At 69.6% G+C, this 21,483-nt stretch overlaps 2 protein-coding genes across 2 annotated transcripts; both read left to right on the forward strand.

Moving 5' to 3' along the window:
- The first annotated feature begins 54 nt into the window (after positions 1–54).
- On the forward strand, positions 55–15,006 carry CHLRE_17g715801v5 (uncharacterized protein). The gene is made up of 15 exons (XM_043072153.1): positions 55–2,661; positions 2,963–3,433; positions 3,583–3,719; positions 4,168–4,261; positions 4,566–4,730; positions 4,987–5,489; positions 5,655–5,747; positions 5,988–7,285; positions 7,538–7,906; positions 8,183–8,366; positions 8,627–9,775; positions 10,027–11,310; positions 11,560–12,063; positions 12,352–12,516; positions 12,689–15,006. The coding sequence occupies exons 1-15, from the start codon at positions 501–503 to the stop codon at positions 14,726–14,728; spliced, it is 10,617 nt and encodes a 3,538-aa protein (XP_042914612.1). The 5' UTR covers positions 55–500; the 3' UTR covers positions 14,729–15,006.
- Positions 15,007–15,534: 528 nt separating this feature from the next.
- On the forward strand, positions 15,535–21,366 carry CHLRE_17g715850v5 (uncharacterized protein). The gene is made up of 7 exons (XM_043072154.1): positions 15,535–15,786; positions 16,123–16,323; positions 16,601–16,745; positions 16,955–17,224; positions 17,479–18,368; positions 18,697–19,003; positions 19,245–21,366. The coding sequence occupies exons 1-7, from the start codon at positions 15,730–15,732 to the stop codon at positions 21,035–21,037; spliced, it is 3,663 nt and encodes a 1,220-aa protein (XP_042914613.1). The 5' UTR covers positions 15,535–15,729; the 3' UTR covers positions 21,038–21,366.
- The last annotated feature ends 117 nt before the right edge of the window (positions 21,367–21,483 follow it).

Genomic DNA, 21,483 nt, shown 5'->3' on the forward strand with positions numbered 1-21,483 from the left:
CCAGCCCTAGCTTGACACTCGCCACTCCCTCGAAAGGTGCGCAGCCGAGTCACCTTTCAGAATGACACCACGGCGCAAGTGCTGCACAGAACTAAAGGTGCAAGGAGACGAGGGCGCAGGCGCGGATGGCACGGGCGTCACTGTGCTACAAGCACCGCGGCCCTTTCACCTTCTTCTGGTCTCGGAATTGACGGGACCCTCGCCCCCCCCCGCCAGCAGCCAGACACCGCGCCGGACCCGCGCCCCGACAGATGGAGCCAGAAACTCCGCGCTCATGCAGCTGGCTCTTCCGCATCTGCGTAAGTAATACAGATTTGAAACAATCGCCTACTTCATTATCACAGGGGCACGGAGATGCACTAATGAGCGACAAACGTTTGTTTGGTCGCTTTTGCCCTTGTCATGCTTATTACTTGATTGCAAGCATTAAGGATTTGCTATGAAACCACAACCATGAAATATAAAGCACATCAGCTGCACTGACAGACGCCTGGCGCGCAATGGCGCATATTGCCCATTTCGCGAGTGCCAGCCTCGCTGCGAGCACGCAGATAACTCTGACTGGCCAGGAGGAAGCCTACACAGCTCTGACGAGCGCATCTCTTCCAGGCACACACTTGCCCACGCTCGGCTACACACTGGGCAGCACGCAGGTCGCGTCGGACCTCCCGAGTCCGGCGGTGGGCTCGGAGCCGGACCCTTTGCTGGCTCTGGCCGATGCTGTCAGCGACGACAGCGACGTATTACCTGGCGTGGCTGGTGCAGAAGCTTGCGAATGCGCCTACAGCGCTGGGGTTGATGCGATAGCTGGAGGTGCGGCGCACGACGTTGCGCTCCGCGGGAGCACCGCTTCTGCGCCTGCGGCCGCCGACGAGACCGGGCAGCGCCAGCACAAGCAGCGGGAAACACAGGACCTGACACTGTCACGCTATCTTTTCGGCGCGGCGGCTGACGCTACAGCCTCGGTAACGGCTGGCACAGAGCAGGACGAGGACCTGGGGGCCTCACCTGTGCCACGCCTGCCACATCAGCGTGTCGCACATGCGCCCGATCACCCCACCCAGACGCTGGTGCAGCTCCCCGGACATGCCAGAGACGAGTCTGCGGCAGCGACCTCAGAGGGCGAGCCGGTGCAGCTGCCGGTGGCGCTGGCGGCGGAGCCGCAGCAGGCGGGGCCGGGTGCGGGAGCGGATCATCGTCACGGCCTAAAACGGCAGCCGCCACCCGTTGTCGAGCCAGCGATGGATCCTGAGGGGGATCCCGAGGCGAAGACCGCGGTGAAGCCTGAAGCGGGTCGTGAAGCTGGAGCCGAGGCCAAGTCTGGGGCGGAGATCGGGGCGGAGCCGCTGGGCGACACCCAGCCGCTTGCAGGCACTGAGCCGCTGGAGGTTCTGCCGCCGCCGCCGCCGCCGCCGCCGCCGCCGCCGTCGCCGCTGCCGCACGACAACACGTGCCAGACACATGGCGGCGCCGACTCGGCGGAGGAGCAAAGGCAGCAGCAGGAGCAGCGACCGCGCCTCGCAGCGTTGATGGAAGGCGCGGCCCGGGCGGTCCGCGGCGAGTGGTTGGCTGAAGTGGAGGCGATTGACGGCCTGAACTCGCGGGCGCATGGGGCCCAGACCGGCGCAGCGTGCATGGGCGTGGATGCCTCGCCGCCGCCGCGGCACCACCACCCACACCCGCAGAACCACCATCGCCAACAACAGCAGCAGCAGCACCAGGGGCATACTGGGCAGCCGGAACCGGCAATGGCGCCGGCTGAGCAGCCTCCACAGCTCCTGCAGCCACCACCGCCGCCTCCTCATCCCTGTCCCTGCCCTGTCGCGCAGCTGGGCCCAACCGCAGTCCAGCCCTGCCAGACGACTGCTGCTCCTGCGCTCGATGCAAATGCCAACTCTTATGCGAATACTGATGCCAATGTTAGTGCCAGTGCTAATGTGGAAGTGGGCTCCGAGTCCGTGTCATTCCATGCCTGGGGGCGCACGCCGTGTGTGGGCTCGGAGGGGCTGACGAGCGGCTGCCCCCCGCCCCCCGGCTCTGGATCGCCGCCGCTTGCTGACATGGGCGCACCACCCAGCAGCGCGCACGATGCCGCTCCTGCCACAGCTGCCACAGCTGCCACAGCTGGTAATGCGGCCGAAGGTGCCGCCACGCCTATGGACGTGGATGAGTTGGCTGTGACGGCACGTGCGGCGGCAGGGGGCGGCGGTCAGGACGCACTGGCGGCCGGGTCCGCGCCACCGCCTGCACCCGCAGCGAGCGGACAGCTGCAGGGCGCAGCTGCGAACCAGGTGGTCACTGCGGCGAGCGGCCCGCCTGCGCAGCACGCACCGCATGAGCTGCGTCGGCAGGTGCTGCAACAACCACAGCAGCAGCCCACGCAGCCGCAGTCGCTGCTGCCGCCGCGCCCACAGGCACAGCCGCCCCTGCAGCCCGCCCCTCAGACACAGCCCGCCGCCACCCAGCCGCTCCCGCAGCCAGCCTCCTCCCATCTGCCTCCGCCCCAGCCTTCGTCTCAGGCTCGCCCGCCGCCGCAAGCCCCTCCACGGCCCGCGGCGCGGCCGGCATCCCCGCCGCCGCCGCCTTTGCAGGAGGCGTGGCGGCTGTGCGCGGGCAGCTCCGTCGCGGCCCACTACCGCTCCCTTGTGGACATCCGGCCGGGTGGGTGACACGCCGTGGTGACTCGTGGGGTTGCGCCATTGTCTTGTTGTGTCTAGGCACGCTGGCTATGGTTCACATCTCGGCTAGAGGATGGCTAGAGCTAGGCGGTGGGCGGGAGGGCGGGGCAGGCACTCGGGCACGGAACGCCCCGGCCCGCTCCCTGCTGCCCACCTCGCTACCCGCGTCTCCGTAGCTGTAGCCAGGTACTCCACTAAACCCACACCTTGGCACACCCAGGACACACACAGCGCCACATGCACCTGCATGGCCTGCATTTCCTCTCTCCCTGCACCGCCCGCAGACGCGCTGACCTCTGACCCCGTCCTGGCTTCGCTGTCGGTCCTGAGGGACCACCAGCTCGTCACGCCAGCTATGATCGCGGCCGCAGGCGGCGGCGGCGGCGGCGGCGGCGGCGGCGGCGGCAGCGGCAGCGCGGCGCCCATCCTTGATCGGGACCGGGAGCGGAACCGGGCGATCCGGCTGCTGCACGCGGTGATGGTCAACATGGCGACGAGGTCGGATCCGGAGTCAGAGGGGAGGAGGGCGCCAGGCGCAGCAGGCGCAGCAGGGGGAGGTGGAGGAGGTGGAGGCGTGGGTGGAGGTGGTGGCGGAGGTGGCGGCGCCAGCGGGCAGGACCCAGGGCAGCTGAGCCGGCGGCAGCTTGAGTCGCTGGTGCGGGCGCTCACTCAGCCGCCGCCGCCGCCGCCGCCTGCCACACCGCCGCCGCTGCAGCGGGTGCGGCCGCAGCAGCTGGAGACCCAGGCCACCGCTGGTGAGTGCCGCACACCCGCACGCGGATAGCCATGACCTGTAGTCCATCCCCCCCTCCGCTGGCACGGCACCGTGCCGTACCCCCCGGCCCCGGCGCTGCCCCCTACCCTCTAAACTACCTTGCCACGGCTGCCCGGCCCCGCACCGCAGGAGCCGCCGCCCTGTGCGCCGCCGCCGCAGGCGCCGTGGAGGCTGCGGAGCGGCGGGAGCGGCCGCCGCTGGACCCGGCGGCGGCGCCGCTGCTGGTGGGACTGGACCTGTCGGGGCAGCGTCTGGTGGACAACCGGGTGAGAGGGGTTGATTTATTCCAATCGCACAATAAATTATTGGAAATTTGGAACCCATAGGGCGTTGCGGAGAGGGATATGCTATTGTTCTTGTTGGCAATCTTGAGTCTTGTTCAACTGGTCGCGGGGGGCCTGGGTTGTTTACCCGAGCCTAACGAAATACCCTAGGTCCCAATAGTCAAGGAAGCGTCGCCCAACCCAGGACTGCAGTGCGAGCGTGGGGGTGCTGAGAGTGTGTTTGGTTTGGTTGACTTGTGTTCCGGTGTTGGGTGTCTGCATGTGTGTTTTGTGTGTGGACCAGTGAAGCCTGCTCTGCTCCGTGGCGCATCAGCTTTATGCGTGCGAAGTCCTCCCCATCCCTTCACCCTCAAACCCGCCACCCATCCGCCCCGCCCCGGCCTCACCCCACCTCCCCGCCTCCCCGCCTCCCCCCGCCTCCCCTCCTCAGCTCCTGGAGGACAAGCTGCTGCCTGCGCTGACGGCCCTGGGCACCCAGCGCTGCCACCTGCGACACCTGGGGCTGGCGCGCTGTTCGCTCACGGGTAAATGCTTGCGTGCGTGTGTGCGTGTGTGTGTGTGGGGGGGGGGCCGGGTTGGCATGTGTAGATACCAGCCCAATCTAGACCGAACCCAATACAAAAGAGCGAGGAGGAGAGCGTGGCCTGGGGCGGGGGCCGGGCCCACCAACTAAATAGCGGGCTACTTGTACGGCTGGCTGGCTGATTTCATGGATTGCCTGGCTGCCGTGGCTCTGAACATCAGCCCTGACTGAGGCGAAAGCGACATGTCGGCACCGCTTCCATTGAGCCCCCATGCACTGCCACGTGTGTGCCGGCGGCGCTGCAGGCGAGGCGCTCCGCGCGCTGGCCCTGTGCGGCCCGCTGCAGCGCTCGCTGCGGGCGCTGGACCTGTCCCACAACCCGCGGCTGGGCGCGCCCTGGAGCGGGCCGCGGTGGCGCTGGGCGCTGGGGCGCTGCGGGGGGCTGCAGCTGCTGGACGTGCGGTACACAGGTGCGGGTGGCGGGGAGGCGCGGGGGCGGCGGGGTGGCGGGGTGGGGTGCTGGCGAGGCGGGATTGAAAGGAGGGGTTTAGATGGCTCGGAGGGGTGAAGATGGGTGGCAGTGGGTGCCTAGTCAGCTCCGGGGCTATGTGCGTGTGTTCCACCCTGCACGGATGCGCATTTGTGTGGTTCCTGCGCAGCGACTGTGAGCGAACGCAACCGCCCCGCACCCCGCACCCCCGCATGCCCCCGCACACTTCCGCACAGGCATGGACGCGGCGGGGCTGTGTGAGCTGTCGGCGCTGCTGTCGGCACTGCAGGACACACGGCAGGTCCTGGCGGTGCTGAGGCTGGGGCCGCCCACAGACCTGGCCGCACCCGCTGTCCCAGCCACAGCAACAGCTACAGCAACAGCAACAGCATCGGCATCGGCATCAGAAACAGCCCCTATGGTAGAGGCTGCGGCTGCGGCTGCGGCTGCGGCTGCTGGGGCAACCGCCGCCGGTGTTCAGGACGCGGCGCTGGATGGCGCGGTGCCGGTTACCGCCGCCGCCGCCGCCGCCGCAGCAGCAGCAGTAGCAGGGGCTGGTGCTACAGCCGCTGGGGCTGCAGGTGCTACAGCCGCCACCGCGCCCACGGCATCGGGCGACGCCAGCGGCAATGGCGGCGAGCGCGTCTGCGGCCCTGCGGCTGGTGGGGTCTGCTGGCCGCTGGACGGCGCGGCACTGGGGCAGCTCGCCACACACCTGGCGGCGCTGCCCAAACTGCAGGTGGGGGCGGGCGTGCGGGTGTGGAGGGGACCCTACCTGTAGCCTGCCGCCTGCTGCCTGAACGACTGATGCCCAAACGAACACACGTCTTGCACTGTTGCACACAAAAGCACACGTAAAGACACATTCGCACACACACGCATGAGCACGCACACATGCGCACAGGTTGTGGAGCTGGTGGGTATGTCGGCGCAGCAGGCGGAGGTGGTGGTGGCGGCACTGGCGGCGAGGAGGTCGCTGTTGGGCGGTGCAGGGCAGGTGAGTGCTTTCATGTGTGTGTGTGTGTGCGTGTGTGTGTGTTTGTGTGTTTGTGTGGATCTGTGTGCATGTGCATGTGCATGTGTGTGTGTGTGTGTGTCTGTGTATCTGGTCTATGTGTGTGGGCTTATGGGAAATGTTGCGAGTCCAGGCTGATGATGGTCGTCACTTCTTAAGTTCACCTCGCTGATCCTGTTGTCGCTGCATGTCACTGCCGCCCGCACGCCGCCGCCCGACCAGAGCTGGCACGTCAAATGGCCGGCGCCCGACACGCCGCGGCTGTGCTACAAGGCCACTAACGGCGGCGCCGGCTCGGGCTTTGGCGGCTCTGGCGGCGGCTGGAGCAACAAGTGGGAGCAGGTTGCGGAGGACCGGCTGGCACCCGGCGTCAATGTGCCGCCGCCGCTCTGGCACGACCGCACCTTGCCGCGGCCATTCCTGGCGGTGGCGGCGGCAACGACTGGTGGCGGCGGCGGCAGTGGCGGCGGCGGCGGCTCTGCAGCGGCGGCGGCGGCTGTGCAAGCGCTGCGCCCAGGAGCCGCACAGCAGCAGACGCCGCCGGTGTGCCAGCAGCAGCAACAGCATGTGGACCCGCTGCAGCCGTTGATGCAGTCGAACGGCGGCGGCGGTGGCGGCGGTGGCGGCGGGTACGGGGCGTACGGCGGTGGCTATGGCGGCGAGGCAGCGGGTCTGGCGGGGCACCCCAGCGTCACCGGCGCCCGTGTGCCTGGCGCCGGCGGCCTGGGTGTCGTTGGTGGCGGCGGCGGTGGCGGCGGCGGCGGCGGCGGCGGCGGCGGCGGCGGCGGCGGCCAGCAGCAGAAGCCACAACACCGGTGGCCCGGCGGTGGCGGAGGTGGGAGTGGAAGAGGCGGAGACGGAGGAGGAGGCGGGCGGATGCGGCAACAGAATATCGGCAACTTCTTGGATGCGGGACAGGCGCCGGCGCAACACCGACACAGTAACGGCGGCGGCGGCAGCTGCCGGGCACGTGGCGGCGGTGGCGGCGGCGGCGCTGGCGGCGGCGCACGCAAAGGCGGTGGCGGTGGCAGCAAGCCATGGCGGGGCGGCGGTGGCGCCGCTGGAGGGCCGTTTGGAGGCGGCGGCGGCGGCGCACGTGACTACAACCCCGAGGAGGAGGAGGCGGGGCTGCAGAGCGACGACGACGACGGCGGTGGCGGCGGCGTGAAGCGGGGAGGGCGCCCGAGCGCAGGCGGTGGAGGAGGAGGCGGTGGAAAAGGCGGTGGAGGAGGCGGTGGAGGCGGTGGTGGAGGCGGCGGTGGAGGAGGCGGTGGAGGCGGCCGGCGCTCGCACGGAGGAGGTGGAGCCGGAGGTGGAGGCTGGGGAGGAGGCGGTGGCGCAGGTGGAGGAGGCGGCGGCGGAGGTGGAGGCGGCGGCGGAAGCCGGCTGCAGAAGCGGCCCAGCGGCCGGGCTGGGGCGGTGGCGGCGCGACCGGGCGGGGCGGCCGGGAGGCGGCAGCCGGAGTGGCGGGGCCGGCAGGCGTCTCTGGAGGGCCTGTTGGGCCTGGACGCGGCCCCCAGGTGGGCGAGCCAGTGCAGGCCGGGGGGGGGGGGCGGCATAGCACCGTGGGATTCGTACGTTGCCTGCCACTGTGCGTGTGTGTTTGTGCTGACGGGGCTTTCTCTGATGACTACCATAGTGGGTATGTGTGTCCTGACGCTTCGCTGCGGCTCCACTCACGTCGCGCGTGTGTGCGAGTGAGTGTGACGGTGTGCAAGTGCGAGGCTGACAGGGCGCGGCTGCACCCCTGTGCTGTTGATTTGTGGCTGCAGGGCGGCTGCAGGCAAGCCCGCGCGGCCCGCTGCGCCGCGCCCCGGGGCACGCCCTCTTGGCGCGGCCCCGGACGCCACCATCTACATCGATGACAGCCAAGGCGACGAGAACGATGACAACGACGACTTCGTGGATGATGGTGTGGGGGCCGCCGGTCGGCGCGCCCGTGCGGCGCCGCAGCAGGCCTTTGGAGGAGCCAACGGCGGCGGCGGCGGCGGCGGCGAGGAGCCGGAGGTGGTGGAGTTCAACTTCAACCGGCCGTCTGATGAGGATGCCACCGGTGGTGGTGGCGCTGGAGGGGGTGTGTACGACGAGGAGGCTGGGGACTACCTGAGGTTGTATGCGCGCGGGCAGGCGGCGTCGCGCTGGTGAGGCGGTGTGGGGCTGTGTTGTGGGGCTGTGTTGTGGGGCTGTGTGCTTCTGTGTTTGGCTGCCCTGGGTTGTGCTGGGCTGGGCACACACTTCGTGGGCAGCCCGCGATGCAGCCGTGATGACCTTCGAAGCCCTGAATTCCTGGGTCCGTTTCGCCTTGCGAGGTCCGCGCTTGGGTCTCCGCAACCTTCGACCCCCCATGCGCTGCCACCTCGCACACACCTCGCATGCGGCATGCCCTGCCCTGCCCCTGTGTGCCGATGTGTGCGCAGGGGCTGGCGGGGCCAGCATCAGCGGCGGCGCGGCGACCGCTCCGGCTCCTCCTCCTCCTCCGACGACTCCATTGTGTTCAGTGACGGCGACATGGTGCTGACGGAGAGCGAGGACGACGACGACGAGGCGGTGGCGGCGGCGGTGGAGGTGGACCGGGCCTACCGGCAGAACCACTTCCAGGAGGTGCGGGCGGGGAGGGAGGGAGGGAGGGAGGGAGGGAGGGAGGGAGGGAGGGAGGGAGGGAGGGGGGGGGCGAGAGAGAGGGATGGAGGAAAGAAGGGAGGGGGCGTCGTGTCGTGGGGTTGGGGGTCGCGGGTTGCGGCGATGGGGGGCCCCTCTGGCCGCGCCCATGTCACTGCACGCATTCCCGCACCTTGCCGCGTCTGTATTACAAGGCGCTGTCCTGCGTGTTTCCCTCCCTTGTGCCCTCTGAACACACACAGGACATGAGCGACGTGCTCAACCGCTTCCTGCGCAAGGGGCTGGGCCAGCCAGCCGACTACGCCGCAGCCCCGGGCGCCCCCTCGCCCGCGCCCTGGGAACGCCAGCAGCTCGAGCGCCGCTGTCGGGCCCAACGCGAGGCCCGCCGCCGCCAGCGCTCCCGGGGCCCCGCCTCCGGGCCCGACGCCGGCGCCGCTGCCGGCAGCCGGGGGCGGCGCAGCCGCAGCCGCAGTATCATCAGCAGCCGGAGCCGCAGCCGCAGCCGGAGTCGGAGCCTGGGGCGTGAGTTCTTTGATGACGCGGGTGCGGCGGCTGCGGCGGCTCGCGCAAAGGACCGCGACCGTGGCCGGCCCCGGTCCTGGGAGGGGGGCGGCGAGGACGGAGGTGACGGTGACGGCTTCATCGTGAGGGACTCGGAGGAGCAGGAGCGGCGGCGGCGGCGGCGGGAGGAGAAGCGCGCGCGCAGGGAGGCCGCGCGCCTGGATGCAGCGCAAGGCGAGGATGATGGTGCGGGTGACGGCGCCGCCGGAGGCTCAGCGGCGCTCAGCAAGGAGGCTGCGCGCCTGCTGGACCAGCAGCGGTTGTTCCGGGCGGGTGACAGCGGCGGCGCCGCTGGCGCAGGTGCCGGCGGCAGGGTCGGTCCGGACTGGGACTCTGACTCTGACGGCAGCTGGAGCGCCGGCGGCTCCTCAGACGGCGGCAGCGCAAGCGACGGCGACGGCCACCGAAGCGGCCGCCGCCGCGGCCAGGCCGGCGGCGCGGCCGCCAAGGTGGCCAAGAAGCACGCGCGCCCGCCCAAGCCCGTCGCGCCGGCTGGCGCAGAGGCAGCAGGCGCCGGAGGCGCCGCCGCCGCTGGTGCCGCCGCCCGCGGCGGCCGCTCCGCACGCCTGCGCGGAGCGCCGCCTGAGGATGTCGCTGCTGCCGCCGGCGGCGGCCCGAACCTTGAGGCGGCGCTGGCGGCGGCGGCGGCGGTGCCCAACTCCCGAGCCAGTCGCGAACTGCGCATTCTGCAGCCGTTCGGATGGGACAAGCGCAACAAGTTGCACCCAGCCAACATGGACAAACTCAAGGCGGGAGGGCTGCTGCTGCCGGGCGGCGGCGGCGGCGGCGGCGGCGGCGGCGCTCAGGAGGAGGATGAAGAGCTGCAGCTGGTGAGGAGGGAAAGGCGGCGATGGGCGGGCTTGGGGGTTTTCGGGTGGCGTGGCTTGCCGCATGCTCAGACCCTACGTGACGGTATGCGGATGCGCACTTTGCTTTCATGCTGTGCCTTGACGTCCAAAAGGGCGCGTGAAAAGGCGTGTCGGGTAGCGCGCGTGTGTGGGCGCCCGAAGCTGCAGTCATAACTCAAAGTACTGCACCTCGCATCCCACACCTCACACCCCACGCCTCACACGCCCCACAGGCCAAGGCTCGCTCCATGTACGACGGCCTTGCGGACAACCCGCTGGGCGAGGACAGCGACGACGACGACCAACTGCTGCTGGTGGCCCGCGGCCGGACACCCGCAGTGTCGCCACCCGGAATGGCTGCCGGCGGTTATGCGCTCCCTCCCGCCAGTGCCGCCGGCGGAGCAGCAGCAGGCGCAGCAACAGCAGTAGCAGCAGGCGCAGCAACAGCAGTAGCAGCAGGCGCAGCAGCAGCAGCGGCAGCAGCAGGGGCAGGGGCAGCCGTGCTGTCAGGCGCTGGCATCGACGGCGCTGCATCCAGCGGCGGCGGGTCTGCAGCGGTCAGCCCGGCTGCTGCTGCGGCAGCGCCAACAGCGGCCACGCCGGCCGCGGGCATCGCCGCTCCCGGGTCCGCCGGCGCCACAGGCTCAGGCCCCAGCACGGCGCCGGACACTGCTGGCGGCACGGGTGCGGAGCTCCCGCACGCCGCTACGGCCGGTAGCCACGAGGACGGGGACGAGGACGAGGAGGAGGGTGCGCTGTTTTGGGCTGCAGGGCGGCGGCGCAGCTCGCGGCCGGTGGTTGCGTCGGCGGGGCGGGATGCGGCAGAGCCCAGTGGCGGCACCGGCCGGCGGCTGGTGGGCAGCCGGCGGCGCGTGATCCTGGACGGCTCGGAGGAGCAGGACCAGTGGCTGCTGCCGCCGCCAGTGCCCGCAATGGAGCTGGGCACTGAGGGGGGCAAGGAGGAGGAGGAGGAGGAGGAGAAAGAGGAGGAGGAGGAGGGGACTGGAAAGGAGGAGGCAGGGAACGCGGGCAACGCGGGCCGTCGGGCGGTGGCAAGCTCGCCCTCGCCGTCAGCAGCTCACTCGGGCGGCCCGGGCACAAGCAGCGATGGTGGTGGTGGTGGTGGTGATGGTGGTGGTGGCGGCAAGGGGCGCGCCAGCGGCGGTAGGGCCAAGCGGCGGCGGCCGTCGGGTCCCGGGGGCAAGTCCCTCAAGTCCATTCCGGAGGGTTATGAGCTGTGGACCGAGCGCGATGGCGGTGGTGGCGGCGGCGGTGGTGGTGCTGATGCGGGCGACCCAGACGGCAGCTCTGCCGGGGAGGACGAGGGAGCGCGGCCCAAGCGCCGGAGCCGGGGCGCAGAGGGGCCGTCGTCCTCGGCTGGCGCCACGGGCTCGGCCGCATCCCACGATGGCGGACGGCATCGCAGCACCGGCCCCGAGGGCGAGCAGGGCTCCAAGCCGGCGCGGGAGGGGCGGGGCCAGGCTGAGCGGCCGCGTGTGGTGACGGGCGCAGAGAAGGTAGGGGTGGGAGGCCAGCCGTTTGCCAGGAAGACTACATCAGCCGTGTATGCATGCATGCTTTATAAAGTAGCGCACGCGCGGGCTCGGCCGGCCTGGAGTCTGGCGTACAGGGCAATGTCATGTTGTGGGGCACGCCTCTACACCTTTCCTCTCGCCCCTGTCTTGCCAATGGCTCGCACCCTTCGTGTGTTGTTTCACCCGCACGCGGTCACCCGCACGCGGTCACCCGCACGCGGTAACCCACAGGTGGTCGGGGACCTGCAGATGGAGGTGACGGCGCTGGAGGCCCGGCTGCAGCAGCTGCAGCAGCAGCAGCAGCAGCAAGGCAGGCGCCAGGCGCGGCAGGCGCCAGCAGCGGTGGAGGCAGACGCGAGGGCAGCGATGGAGTCATCGGCGGGGCCCCAGGCTGGACTGGCGGCCTCAGTGGCGGTGGGTGCGGCGCAGGGTACTGGCCCTAGTGGCGGCGCGCCCATGGAAGCTGTCGCAGCGGCTGAGGCGCTGGGTGCGGCCGCGGAGGTGGCGGCACCAGGAACAGCAGCTGCTGCGCAGGAGTTGCAGGCGGGGGCGCAGGAGGGGATGCAGGCGACCGGGGAGGCGCATGCGCAGGCGCAGCAGGAGGGGCGAGAAGAGCGGGAGGAGGCGGAGGAGGCGGCAGGCCTGGAGTTGCTGCTGCGAGAGGCGCGCAAGCGGCTGCGGCGGGCGGAGAAGACGTGGGCGGACCTCAAGCAGTTCAGCTGGGACAGCCGCATCGTGAGCTGGGTTTTTGGGGAAGGGGAGAGGGACAGGGAGAGGGGGGGCAGGGATCGGGGTAGCGGAGGTGGTGGTTCAGCGAGGAAGGCACGGGGAAAAGGCACACTGCTGATCTGGGGATTGTGCAGCCATGCTGGTGCGGAGCGTCGTCAATGTGTTTTTGCTGTCTGACGCTCCGAGACCATCATGCTGCGTATGCTCCAGCCTCCTGCCATACCCAACCCTCCTCGCTGCGTCTCCCCACGCCCCCGCTCACCCACCTCCCACACACCGCCGCCCCCCCCCCAGGGCCAGCACCCTGTCAACGAGGCAAGGCTGCTGCCGGGTGCGGAGAAGCGCCAGCACCGCGCCCCCAAGAAGTACAGCCCGGGCCGCGAGGCGCGGGCGGAGCAGCGGCTGCGCGAGCAGGCCCGCGCCGCCGCCGCCGCACCCATCGACCTCGACGGCTGGCAGGTGCGTGTGTCAGTGCTTGGTGCTTGTCGGGTCGCGGGGAGCATGCTGGTATGGACCGGCGGAAGCCCGGTGCACAATCAGGTTATGGGCGAGAGCTCCTGGATTCTCGCGCCTGGGTGGTTTGTGTGTGCCACGCTAAGACAATTGATCCCTTGACGGATATCTCGGGCAGGTGTTTGACCCCACGGCCACCAGCCCCGCACTAGCCGCCGGCCGGCAGGGCAAGCGCGGCGCCAAGGGCGGCAAGCGGTCGCGTGCGGAGCGGCGAGCCGCGAAGCGGCGGCGCAAGGCGGCGGGCGCCAGCCGGCCAGCGGCCGTCGATGCACACCGTGACCGCATGTCGGTTGATGCCGGCAGCGGTGGCAGCAGCAGTAGCAGCAGTAGCAGCAGCAGCAGCAGCAGCAGCGATGTAGAAAGCAGCGATGATGAAGATGATATGCCCATTGGTATGATGGTGGCGGCAGGCGGCGGCAACACTCCTCGGCCGGCGGCCGGCCCCGCCAGGCCGACGGCACTAGCAGCCAGCGGCCGGCCTTCTGCAGCCGCGCCAGCAGCGGGCGCAGCTACTCCGGCTGTGGTGCCGAAGGCACATGTGGCTGCAGCTCGCGCCGCTCTGGGGGCGGAAGAGGCCATCCCTGGGCCTGCTTTTGTGGCAGCGCTTAGAGCCGATGGCAGGACCCCTACTGCTAGCGCAACACCGGCGGCGGCAGCAGGCGGTACGGGCCCGGTGACAGCGGGGTCGGGCAGCAAAACTGGGCAGGAGCAGGAGCCGGCAACAGGGCAGCCGACCGACCCTCGACTGCGTGCTGCGACTGCTGCGGACCCAGCGGCAACCACCCGTGCCAACACCGCACCGGTGCAGCACGCACAGCAGCAACCGCCTGCCCCGCTGCAGTCGCCAGCCGCCATGGCCAGCGGAGCCAGGCCCCAGGCGCAGGCGTTGCCGCCGCAGGCAACGCCCATCGCTAGCGGTGCAGGCAGCGCGCGGCGCGACGTGGCGGCGCTGCTGCCCCCCACCAGCTTCACGCCTGCAGCGGAGGCGCAGGTGCCGCTCCCGCCGCCAAGCGCACCGCTGCCGCCCTCGGGCGGGCCCGCTGCTACGCCGTCGCTCTTCCGCCGCTCGCCCTCCCAAGGGCCGCTGTCGGCCGGCGCGCAGGGCAGCAGCGGCATGCTTCACCACCACCATCGGCACCAGCTGCTGCTGCTGCAGCAGAGTGCCGCTCAGACCGCACGGACCACGCCCTCGACGTCTCAGGGCTCGACGCCCTCGCAGACACCCTCTCAGGCGCCCTCCCACACGCCTGCATCCCAGGGCTCCAACGGCACCCAGAGGCGGCTGCGGCTGGCGGCACTGCTGCAGGCGCCCAGGAGCGCACCGCCGCTGTCACAGCAGCCTGCTGTGGCCGCGCCCCTGTCGCAAGCGGGCCCACGCAGCGGAAGCATCTCACCTGTGGGCATGCGACACGGGCCTGTCCGGGCGTTCAGTGCGGCGCAGCCACAGCTGGCGCCGCCACCAGGGCCTCGGGCAGTGGCGCCGCCGCCCTTGTTTGCGGCGGCTCCACTGCTGGCGCACGGAGCCGCAGCCGTGTCGCCGCCAACTCGCTCGGGAGGCGCCGGCGGCACGGCGGCGTGTAATGCGGGGGGAGCGATGGTGGCAGCGGCAGCCGCAGCTGCAGCTGCGGACGCGGCCGCACTGGCCCACACCTGTGCCTCACGTGCCGAGGTAACGGCGGGTGCAATCAAACCGGGGCTCCTGCCGGTCGACGCTGCCTCCACACACTCCGCTGCCGCGCAGCCAGCCCCAATCCTCGCGCGCGCTGAGGCGGGCGTCGGCGCAGCCGGCTCCCTCGACTCCCTCGCATTGCAGCCTGGCAGCACCTCTGTCCCGGGCTCCAGTCCTGCTGCCACGGGCAGTGTGCATGAGCTGTCGAGCGGCTTGCGGTGGGAGGTGGCCCTGGCAGCCATCAGTGCCGGCAGCGAGAGCGTGGATGACGACGACGTGGAGTTGGACAGCGAGGAGGGCGGCGAGGACGTGGAGGAGCGCGCGGCTCGCGAGGCACGTGCCTATCAAACGCAGCTGCTCTCGCAGCGCGCAACGCAGCACGCAACGCAGCACGCAACGCAGCGTATGCAGGTCACGGCTGGCCAAGGGTTGGCGGATGGGGCCGATACCAGTGTAGCACATTACCGTATGCCGGGAGCAGCTTTGTGAATGGGCACCGGGTAGCAAGCCGGTCGCGAGGGCGGCAGGTCGTTGCACGAGATCAGAGGGCAGTCGGGCAGGTTGTCATGGTGGGTGGTGTAGCGCGTTGTAGGCCAAGGTGGTGTGGGAAGGCGCAGATGAGTTGCCTCGTGCGCGCAGGATGTGTGCGGGAGTTGGGGGATTACGGTAGCTCGTGACTCCAAGTACGGCAATAAACGTTTAGTAACGCCAGCGCACGGGCCGTGCTGCATGGGGATGCAGCAGAAGACTACCTGCAATAAAGGCATCAGCCGGGCTGTCATATGCCGAACCGGGCAAGCGGCGCTATGCCCCCGACTCACCGAGCCCTCCCAGCACCTTGCCCAGCACCCTCCTCGCCGCGCAGCATGCCGTGACACGCATGCAGCAGACACAGTCGAATCGGTGGCCCCGAGCGCCTCATGGCCTCAGCCTGCTGATGTTGCCATCCTGACATGGAAACTGCCATCCCGAATGCACAGTGACACATTGTCGTCCGTGCTCCATGTCGCCCGTCCATCGGACGCGAGGCGCATTCCACGGGCTCCGAAGCGTAGGCTGGGGCAGCAGGGCCCACCCACCCTACGGGCTGCAAGACGCACTCGGTTCAATCGGTGCAAGTTGGCAGGGCATGGCTTTCTTATGCCGAGGTCACGAAGGCACGACGAGGGGCATGCTGGAAGGGGTGCTGCGTGCCGGTGTGTGCATGGGGCTGCTCGACTGCTAGGAGACCGTCACTGACGAGCACTGTCTGTTGATTACTGACAAACTTGATAGCATCACGCGGCTCTATAGAACGCAACAGTTCTTGTTGCCGCAGACTTAACTCGCGCCATTCTGTCACCATACTCTGGAACCAGCTCTAGTTTGTCTTTCTACCTATGTTATACATGTAGAGCTTGCGCAAATGCTCAGCATTTAAGTTACGCCCTTGGACTGTGGCCCGTGGCGGGAACGTAATCCAGCCCGTTTGATTCAGCTGGCCAGCTTTAATGAGCGACAGCGAGGAGTCAGTTAGCGAGTCAGAGGAGGAGGAGTACTCAAGCGAGGTGCGGAAGTTTTGAGCATTCGGTGCTGGTTTCAAGGGTTCTTGGTTCCAGTGACGGCTACAATTACACTAGGGGTATCATCTCAGTGACGGAGTTGCTTCGGGAGGTTGAGAGCCGGATAGCGGAAGGAGTTTGCGACCAAAAGGGCCCATCGGCTTGCAGACTGAGCCAGGAAACATGTGTGTATGAGTCCTATGCGCATAGGAACGATCGATGCGCCGCGGGTCCCTGTGAAAGGGCTGGGCGCGTTCGCCTGCCTCCCCACCCCGAGCCTCCTCCCGCCCTCCGCCCTCGTATCACTTCCCAACACCTCCCTGGTCGCTGCCCGCTCTTCAGGACTCCTCTGGCAGTGGCGACGACAGTAGCGGCTCCGCATCTGGGGGCTCGGAGGGTGGAGAGGATGAGGAGGACAACGAGGATGAGGACGAGGACGAGGATGGCAGTGACAGCCTGCGGGAGCGCCGCGACAGCCACGGCCGCGCGTCCGTGTCCACGAAGCAGCTTCGCAACATGGAGACGAATCGGGCAGTGATGCAGGTGGGAGTGCTGAGGGGCACGGGTTGAGGGTAAAGGGCAAGGGGCGAGAATGCACAGAAGGAACCGTGGCCCATGCGTGGCGTGGGTAGGACCGCTGGACGCCGCGTGCGCCATCTGCATCAGGGGCAGGCAGGCGCAGCTCTGCTGGCGCCGGCGCTGGTGTGGATACAGGCAGCATGGTTACTGCTCTCCTCACAGTTCAGAGGAGTTGCCGGCGCACTGCCCCACTGGTCGGCTTGGGTTCGGATTGACTCGTCCCTCCCCCCGTTCCGCACAGGACCGTGAAGTGCGGGACCCGGGGCTGCCTGGCAAGCTGGCGCGCAAGCCCATGGTGGAGCTGACGGCGGGAAGCAACGTGTGGTACCAGGGACAGGTCATAAAGGAGAGCGCCAACGAGGTCAAGATTGCTTACGGCATACCTTGTGAGTGCGAGCGGGCAACTCGCCTTGAGCATTGGGGCGGCGGTATTGGGGGACCGAGCCGCAGGGCCTGTACCAACAAGAATACGGTACGCGGCCTGCGTTGGCTTGCTCGTCCGCCGCCCCTGCTGTCTAGGCCCTTGTCCGACTTCCTCCCCGTCTGACAAGCCCCTCCCGGTGCTGCGGTGTGCCTTTCCGTCATGTGCGACCAGGCGGCAAGGGCCGTACCAAGAGCCGTCAGGAGTGGTTCCACAAGGCGTCATCGCGCATCTGGCGCGGCTCGCTCAAGAGCCACGACTGGCGCCACCTGGGTCGCGGCGCCTGGGAGCCACGGAAGGCCCCCGCAGGCAAGGGCAGCAAGAGCAAGCGCGGCGGCGGCAGCAGCGCGGGCGGCGGCGGGGCCGGCGGCGGGGGCGCGGCGGGAGGCAGCAGCCGCTCGCGAACGCAGAAGCAGACGCAACAGCGCACGCGAAAGGACAGCTGTAAGTCGTGCAGGGTTCGGCGCCTCGATTGGGGCAGGGAGCCGGGATGAAGGGCCTGAGTCCACACTGCAGCCTGTGTCTTTTCCTTGTGGTCTTGAACAACAGCAGCCTGTGAGGTAGCGGTCCCGTTGTGTAACTGGCAATAACATACTTGAGCGAAGGCTGGACGCCACATCACTTGCACATGGACTGTACTGCGCCTTACCTACCGGTTGCCTGCTTCCTCTGTGTGCGGCTGCCTCCTGTCTGCACAGCGGACTCGCATTCGCAGGAGGACGACGACGACGGCGATACGTCGCCCGCCTCGTCATCGGAGGAGGAGGAGGAGGAAGAGGAGGACGAGCGGCCGACGAAGGCGCGGCCGCAGCAGCCCCAGCAGCATGCGCAGCCGCAAAAGCTCAAGCAGGAGCAGCAGCAGCAGCAACAGCAACAGCAGCAGGGCTCACACGGCAAGGCGCCCGTGCGACCAAACGGCGACGCAGCCAAGAAGCAGCAGACCAGCCGAGACGCGGGCGGCGGCGCCGGGCCAGCGGGGGCCACGGGCAGTGGCACGCTCAAGGCGAAGAAGCTCGCCGCGGCTGTACCCGCGGCAACGGGCAGGCGCGGCGAAGACGCGGGCCTCGGCCGGGGAGACAGCGGCGCGGCTGGTGGCGAGCGGGAGCGGTCGAAGCCGCGTACCGATGGGCCGCTGCAGCCCAGCCGGCCGCCGGCGTCGGCGCAGCTCAAGCAGGAGCCCAAGCAGGTACAGGCGCAGCCAAAGGTGAAGCAGGAGCCCAAGCAGGAGGCGAAGCGGGAGGCAAAGCAAGAGGCGAAGCCGAAGCAGGAGCCGAAGCAAGAGCCGAAGCAGGAGCCGAAGCAGGAGCAGCAGCCGTACGGGGATGTGGAGGATGAGGCGATGTCGCCACGTCCGACGGGCAGTAAGGGCGCTGCAGCGGCGGTGGCGGCGAAGGACGCGGGCGGTGCGCGGTCCGCAGGCGCGGCGGGCAAGTCAGGCCGGCCGGACGCGTCTGGCGGCGGCAAGGCTGGTCGCGCTTCCGGCGGTGGAGCGGGCGGAGCTGGGGGCGAAGGCGGAGGCGAAGGCGCCAAGGGCGGCAGCCGGGGGCACAAGGACGCGGCCCCTGACGCAGCCGATGCGGAAGAGCAGGTGCGGACACGAGGGGGCAGCGCCGCCGTGATTGAGGTCTGCCGCCCCAAACCCGCTGCCCGAGGCCCATTCCCAGCATTCCTGTCTGCCCCGCTGCCTGCTCTCCTGTACTGCCCTGTGCCTGGTGCAGCCGCACTGCAAACGCCCGCCCCAACCCAACCCACCCATCCCACCCACCCCACCCACCGCTGTGGGCTTCTGGGTGTTGGTTTAGTTGGGCCTGCAGTAAACTACCACCCCACCCCTGGCCAGCAAGGTCACTGAACCCGCTGCTGCTCCTTCCCCCCCCCCCCCTGCATTGCCCTCGGTCCTTCCTCTCTCCCCACAGGCCAGCGAGCACTCCCCGGACGCCGTGGCTGAGTCGCCGGGCGGCCTGTTGTGCGACCAGTTCTCCACGCGGTGCAGCCCCAGCCCCAGCGCCAGCCACGACCACCACCACCACCGCCCAGCCAACTCGCACCTGCAGGGCGCGCACCCGGGCGAGGGGCGCCTGGGCAGCGGCGGTAGTGGCGGCTTTGGCGGCGGCGCGGGCAGCGGCGGCGCGGCTGGCGGCGGCGCTGGGCCGCCGCCCGACCCCACGTATGACCCGCTGGCGCGCTGGTTCCTCACGCACTACAGCCAGCTGCAGGCAGCCGGTAGGTTATGGGTGGGGCCCAAGGCTGTGCTGGCCTGATGGGGCAATGTGTCGGGAAAGGGCAGGAGTTGGCAGAGTGGTTGGGCTAGCGGGCATGCACACGCAAGGAAGCTTCAGCGGCCAGGGGTGAAGCAGCCAGGCAGCTAGGTTGCAGCCGCACCCCAAAGCCGGCTCTGGATGAGACAAGCGTTCTTTGAGGCTGGACACTCCGCCCTTCCTGCGTGGTGTCCGCCCGGTCACAGGGACGCTGGGGTTGCTACCAGGCGGCCTACACGAATGCGGGCGCCTGCCGGCCGGCTTTGTTGTGGACCCAGCAACCGCGCTGATTGTGCCCGCCGGCGCGGCGGCGCAGCAGGTGCCTGCAGGCGCCGCCGCTACCGGCGCCGCCGCCCAACCAGGCGGCGCTACTGCCACGGCTGGCCACGGTGTGGCAGTAGCAGCTGCCAGCCAGCCGCTGGCGCAGCAGACACAGCAGACACAGCAGGGCGGCGGCGCAGGTGGTGGCGGCACTGGTGCTGGGGCAGGCGGCGCCTCTGGCGGGGGCTCGGGGACACACGCGCCGGTGGGCCGGTCCGCGGCTGCCTCGCCGGCGCCCTGCGGGCCAACGGCGTCTTCGGCGCCCGCGGAGCCGCACTCTGCACAGGTGCTGCCGCCGCTGCCGCACCGCCGGTCGAATGATGGCGTGGTGGGCGACGGCGGCGTACCAGCAGCTGCGGGCGCGGCGGGGCCCGGGCCGTCGGGCCGAGCAGGAGCAACGTCTGCGACGGCAGGGCTGGGTGCGGGCGGCGCACTGCTGGCGCCCTCGCGGCACCTGCACAAGCAGACAAGCGGAGGAAGCAGCAACGGCCGGGAGCGAGAGCGGGACCGAGAGCGGGAGCGGGACGGAACGTCAGTTTCGCCGACCGGGGCAGCGGCAGCGGCCGCAGCCGCGGCGGCGGGACCCATCACCGGCCACAAGCGGTCAGTAGGCGCCGATGAGGCTGGTGGCAACGGAGGTGGCGGGTCTGGGGCCCTTCCACTAAAGAAGCTCAAGCGCACAGTCATCATCTCGGAGAGCGAGGACGAGGATGGGGAAGGGCTGGCCCCGCCGCCACTGGCTGAGCTGCCTCCCCAGCAGCCTCCCCCACCGCCGCCGCCCTTGTCGCGGCCGCCAGCCCCTCCGCCGCCGCCATCTGGTCCGCTGATGGGCCGCGCCAGCGGCGGCGGTACTGCCAGCGGTCCTGCCACCGTCAAGCCCGAGCAGCCTAGCGCGAGGACAGCCGAGCCTGCCGCAGCCAGGTCGGAGCCGAACGACAAGCTGCCACGGGAGCGAGACCGCGAGCGGGACCGGGATCGTGATCGGGATCGGGATCGAGACCGGGATCGAGACCGGGACCGAGACCGGGATCGGGATCGGGATCGGGATCGGGACCGGGACCGAGAGCGTGAGCGAGACCGTGAGCGGGACCGTGAGAGGGACCGTGAACGGGACAGGGAGCGGGACAGGGAGCGGGATAGGGAGCGAGAGAGGGAGAGGGAGCGTGAGCGGGCTCCGCCACCCCCACCGCCGCCACCACCACCGCGGTTAGACAGGACGTCTTCGGCGCCTGACGCGCTCACCAACGGGGGTGGTGGCGGCAGCGGCTCCACAGCTGCGGTGAGTGGGGCCGGCGGGGGAGCGGCTGGAGTTGGAGGCGGAGGCTCCAGCAGGCCGGGCACTGCTGCGGGTGCCGGCCCCAGCGGGACCAATGGAGCACAGCCGGGCTCTTCGGCCAGAGCAGCGGTGGAAGGCAACGGAGGAAGCCAAGGGCCGGGGATTGCGGCCGCAGGGGCTGCAGCTGGGGCAGGGGCGGGCAGCAAGGTGGCACTTAGCGGTGGTGGCGGGGGTGGTGGCAATGGAGGCGCAGGTGGGGCACCAGCAGGCCGGAGCAGTGGTGGTGCCGCGCCGGGGGGTGGCGGGACAGCTTCGGGTGGCACGAAGGAGGGAGGGAGGAGGGAGGCAGGGGCGGGCGCGCGTCCTCGTGCGGTCACTACCATGGACCACGACTTGATGTGAACTGAGGCAAGTACTGTAGGGGCGCAAGTAGGAGCCTGGGCGTGAGGATGGTGCATGCATCTAGAGAGCTGTTTTTATGGACGGGCCGTTCTTGGAACCCCTAACACCTACCCGTCCGCGGCTGAGCGGGGTGTATGATGTTACAGCGATGAGTGCGACTGATTGCGTGTTGAAAGGCCAGCCAGAGAGCCTTTGGTGGCATACCTGAGCCCTGAGGCATATACTGTGATGCTCCATCAAGTGTTGGCACTAGTCATGGCAGTATGGCACCCACCCCAAGCAGTAAAATGTGCAGGAAAGCCAGCAGGGATCTTAGACCGCTCACCAGAACCATGGAGTGGCGCCCCCCTGGCCAGCTTGGTATGCGGCACGCGTTGGGCAACCCAGCAGTTTGTTTGCCGCCGCCGCCACGCGCCTGCAGAGGCGCCGCCAACTGACGCCGTACA

Source organism: Chlamydomonas reinhardtii, chromosome 17 (assembly GCF_000002595.2).
Source record: "Chlamydomonas reinhardtii strain CC-503 cw92 mt+ chromosome 17, whole genome shotgun sequence".
NCBI lineage: Eukaryota > Viridiplantae > Chlorophyta > Chlorophyceae > Chlamydomonadales > Chlamydomonadaceae > Chlamydomonas > Chlamydomonas reinhardtii.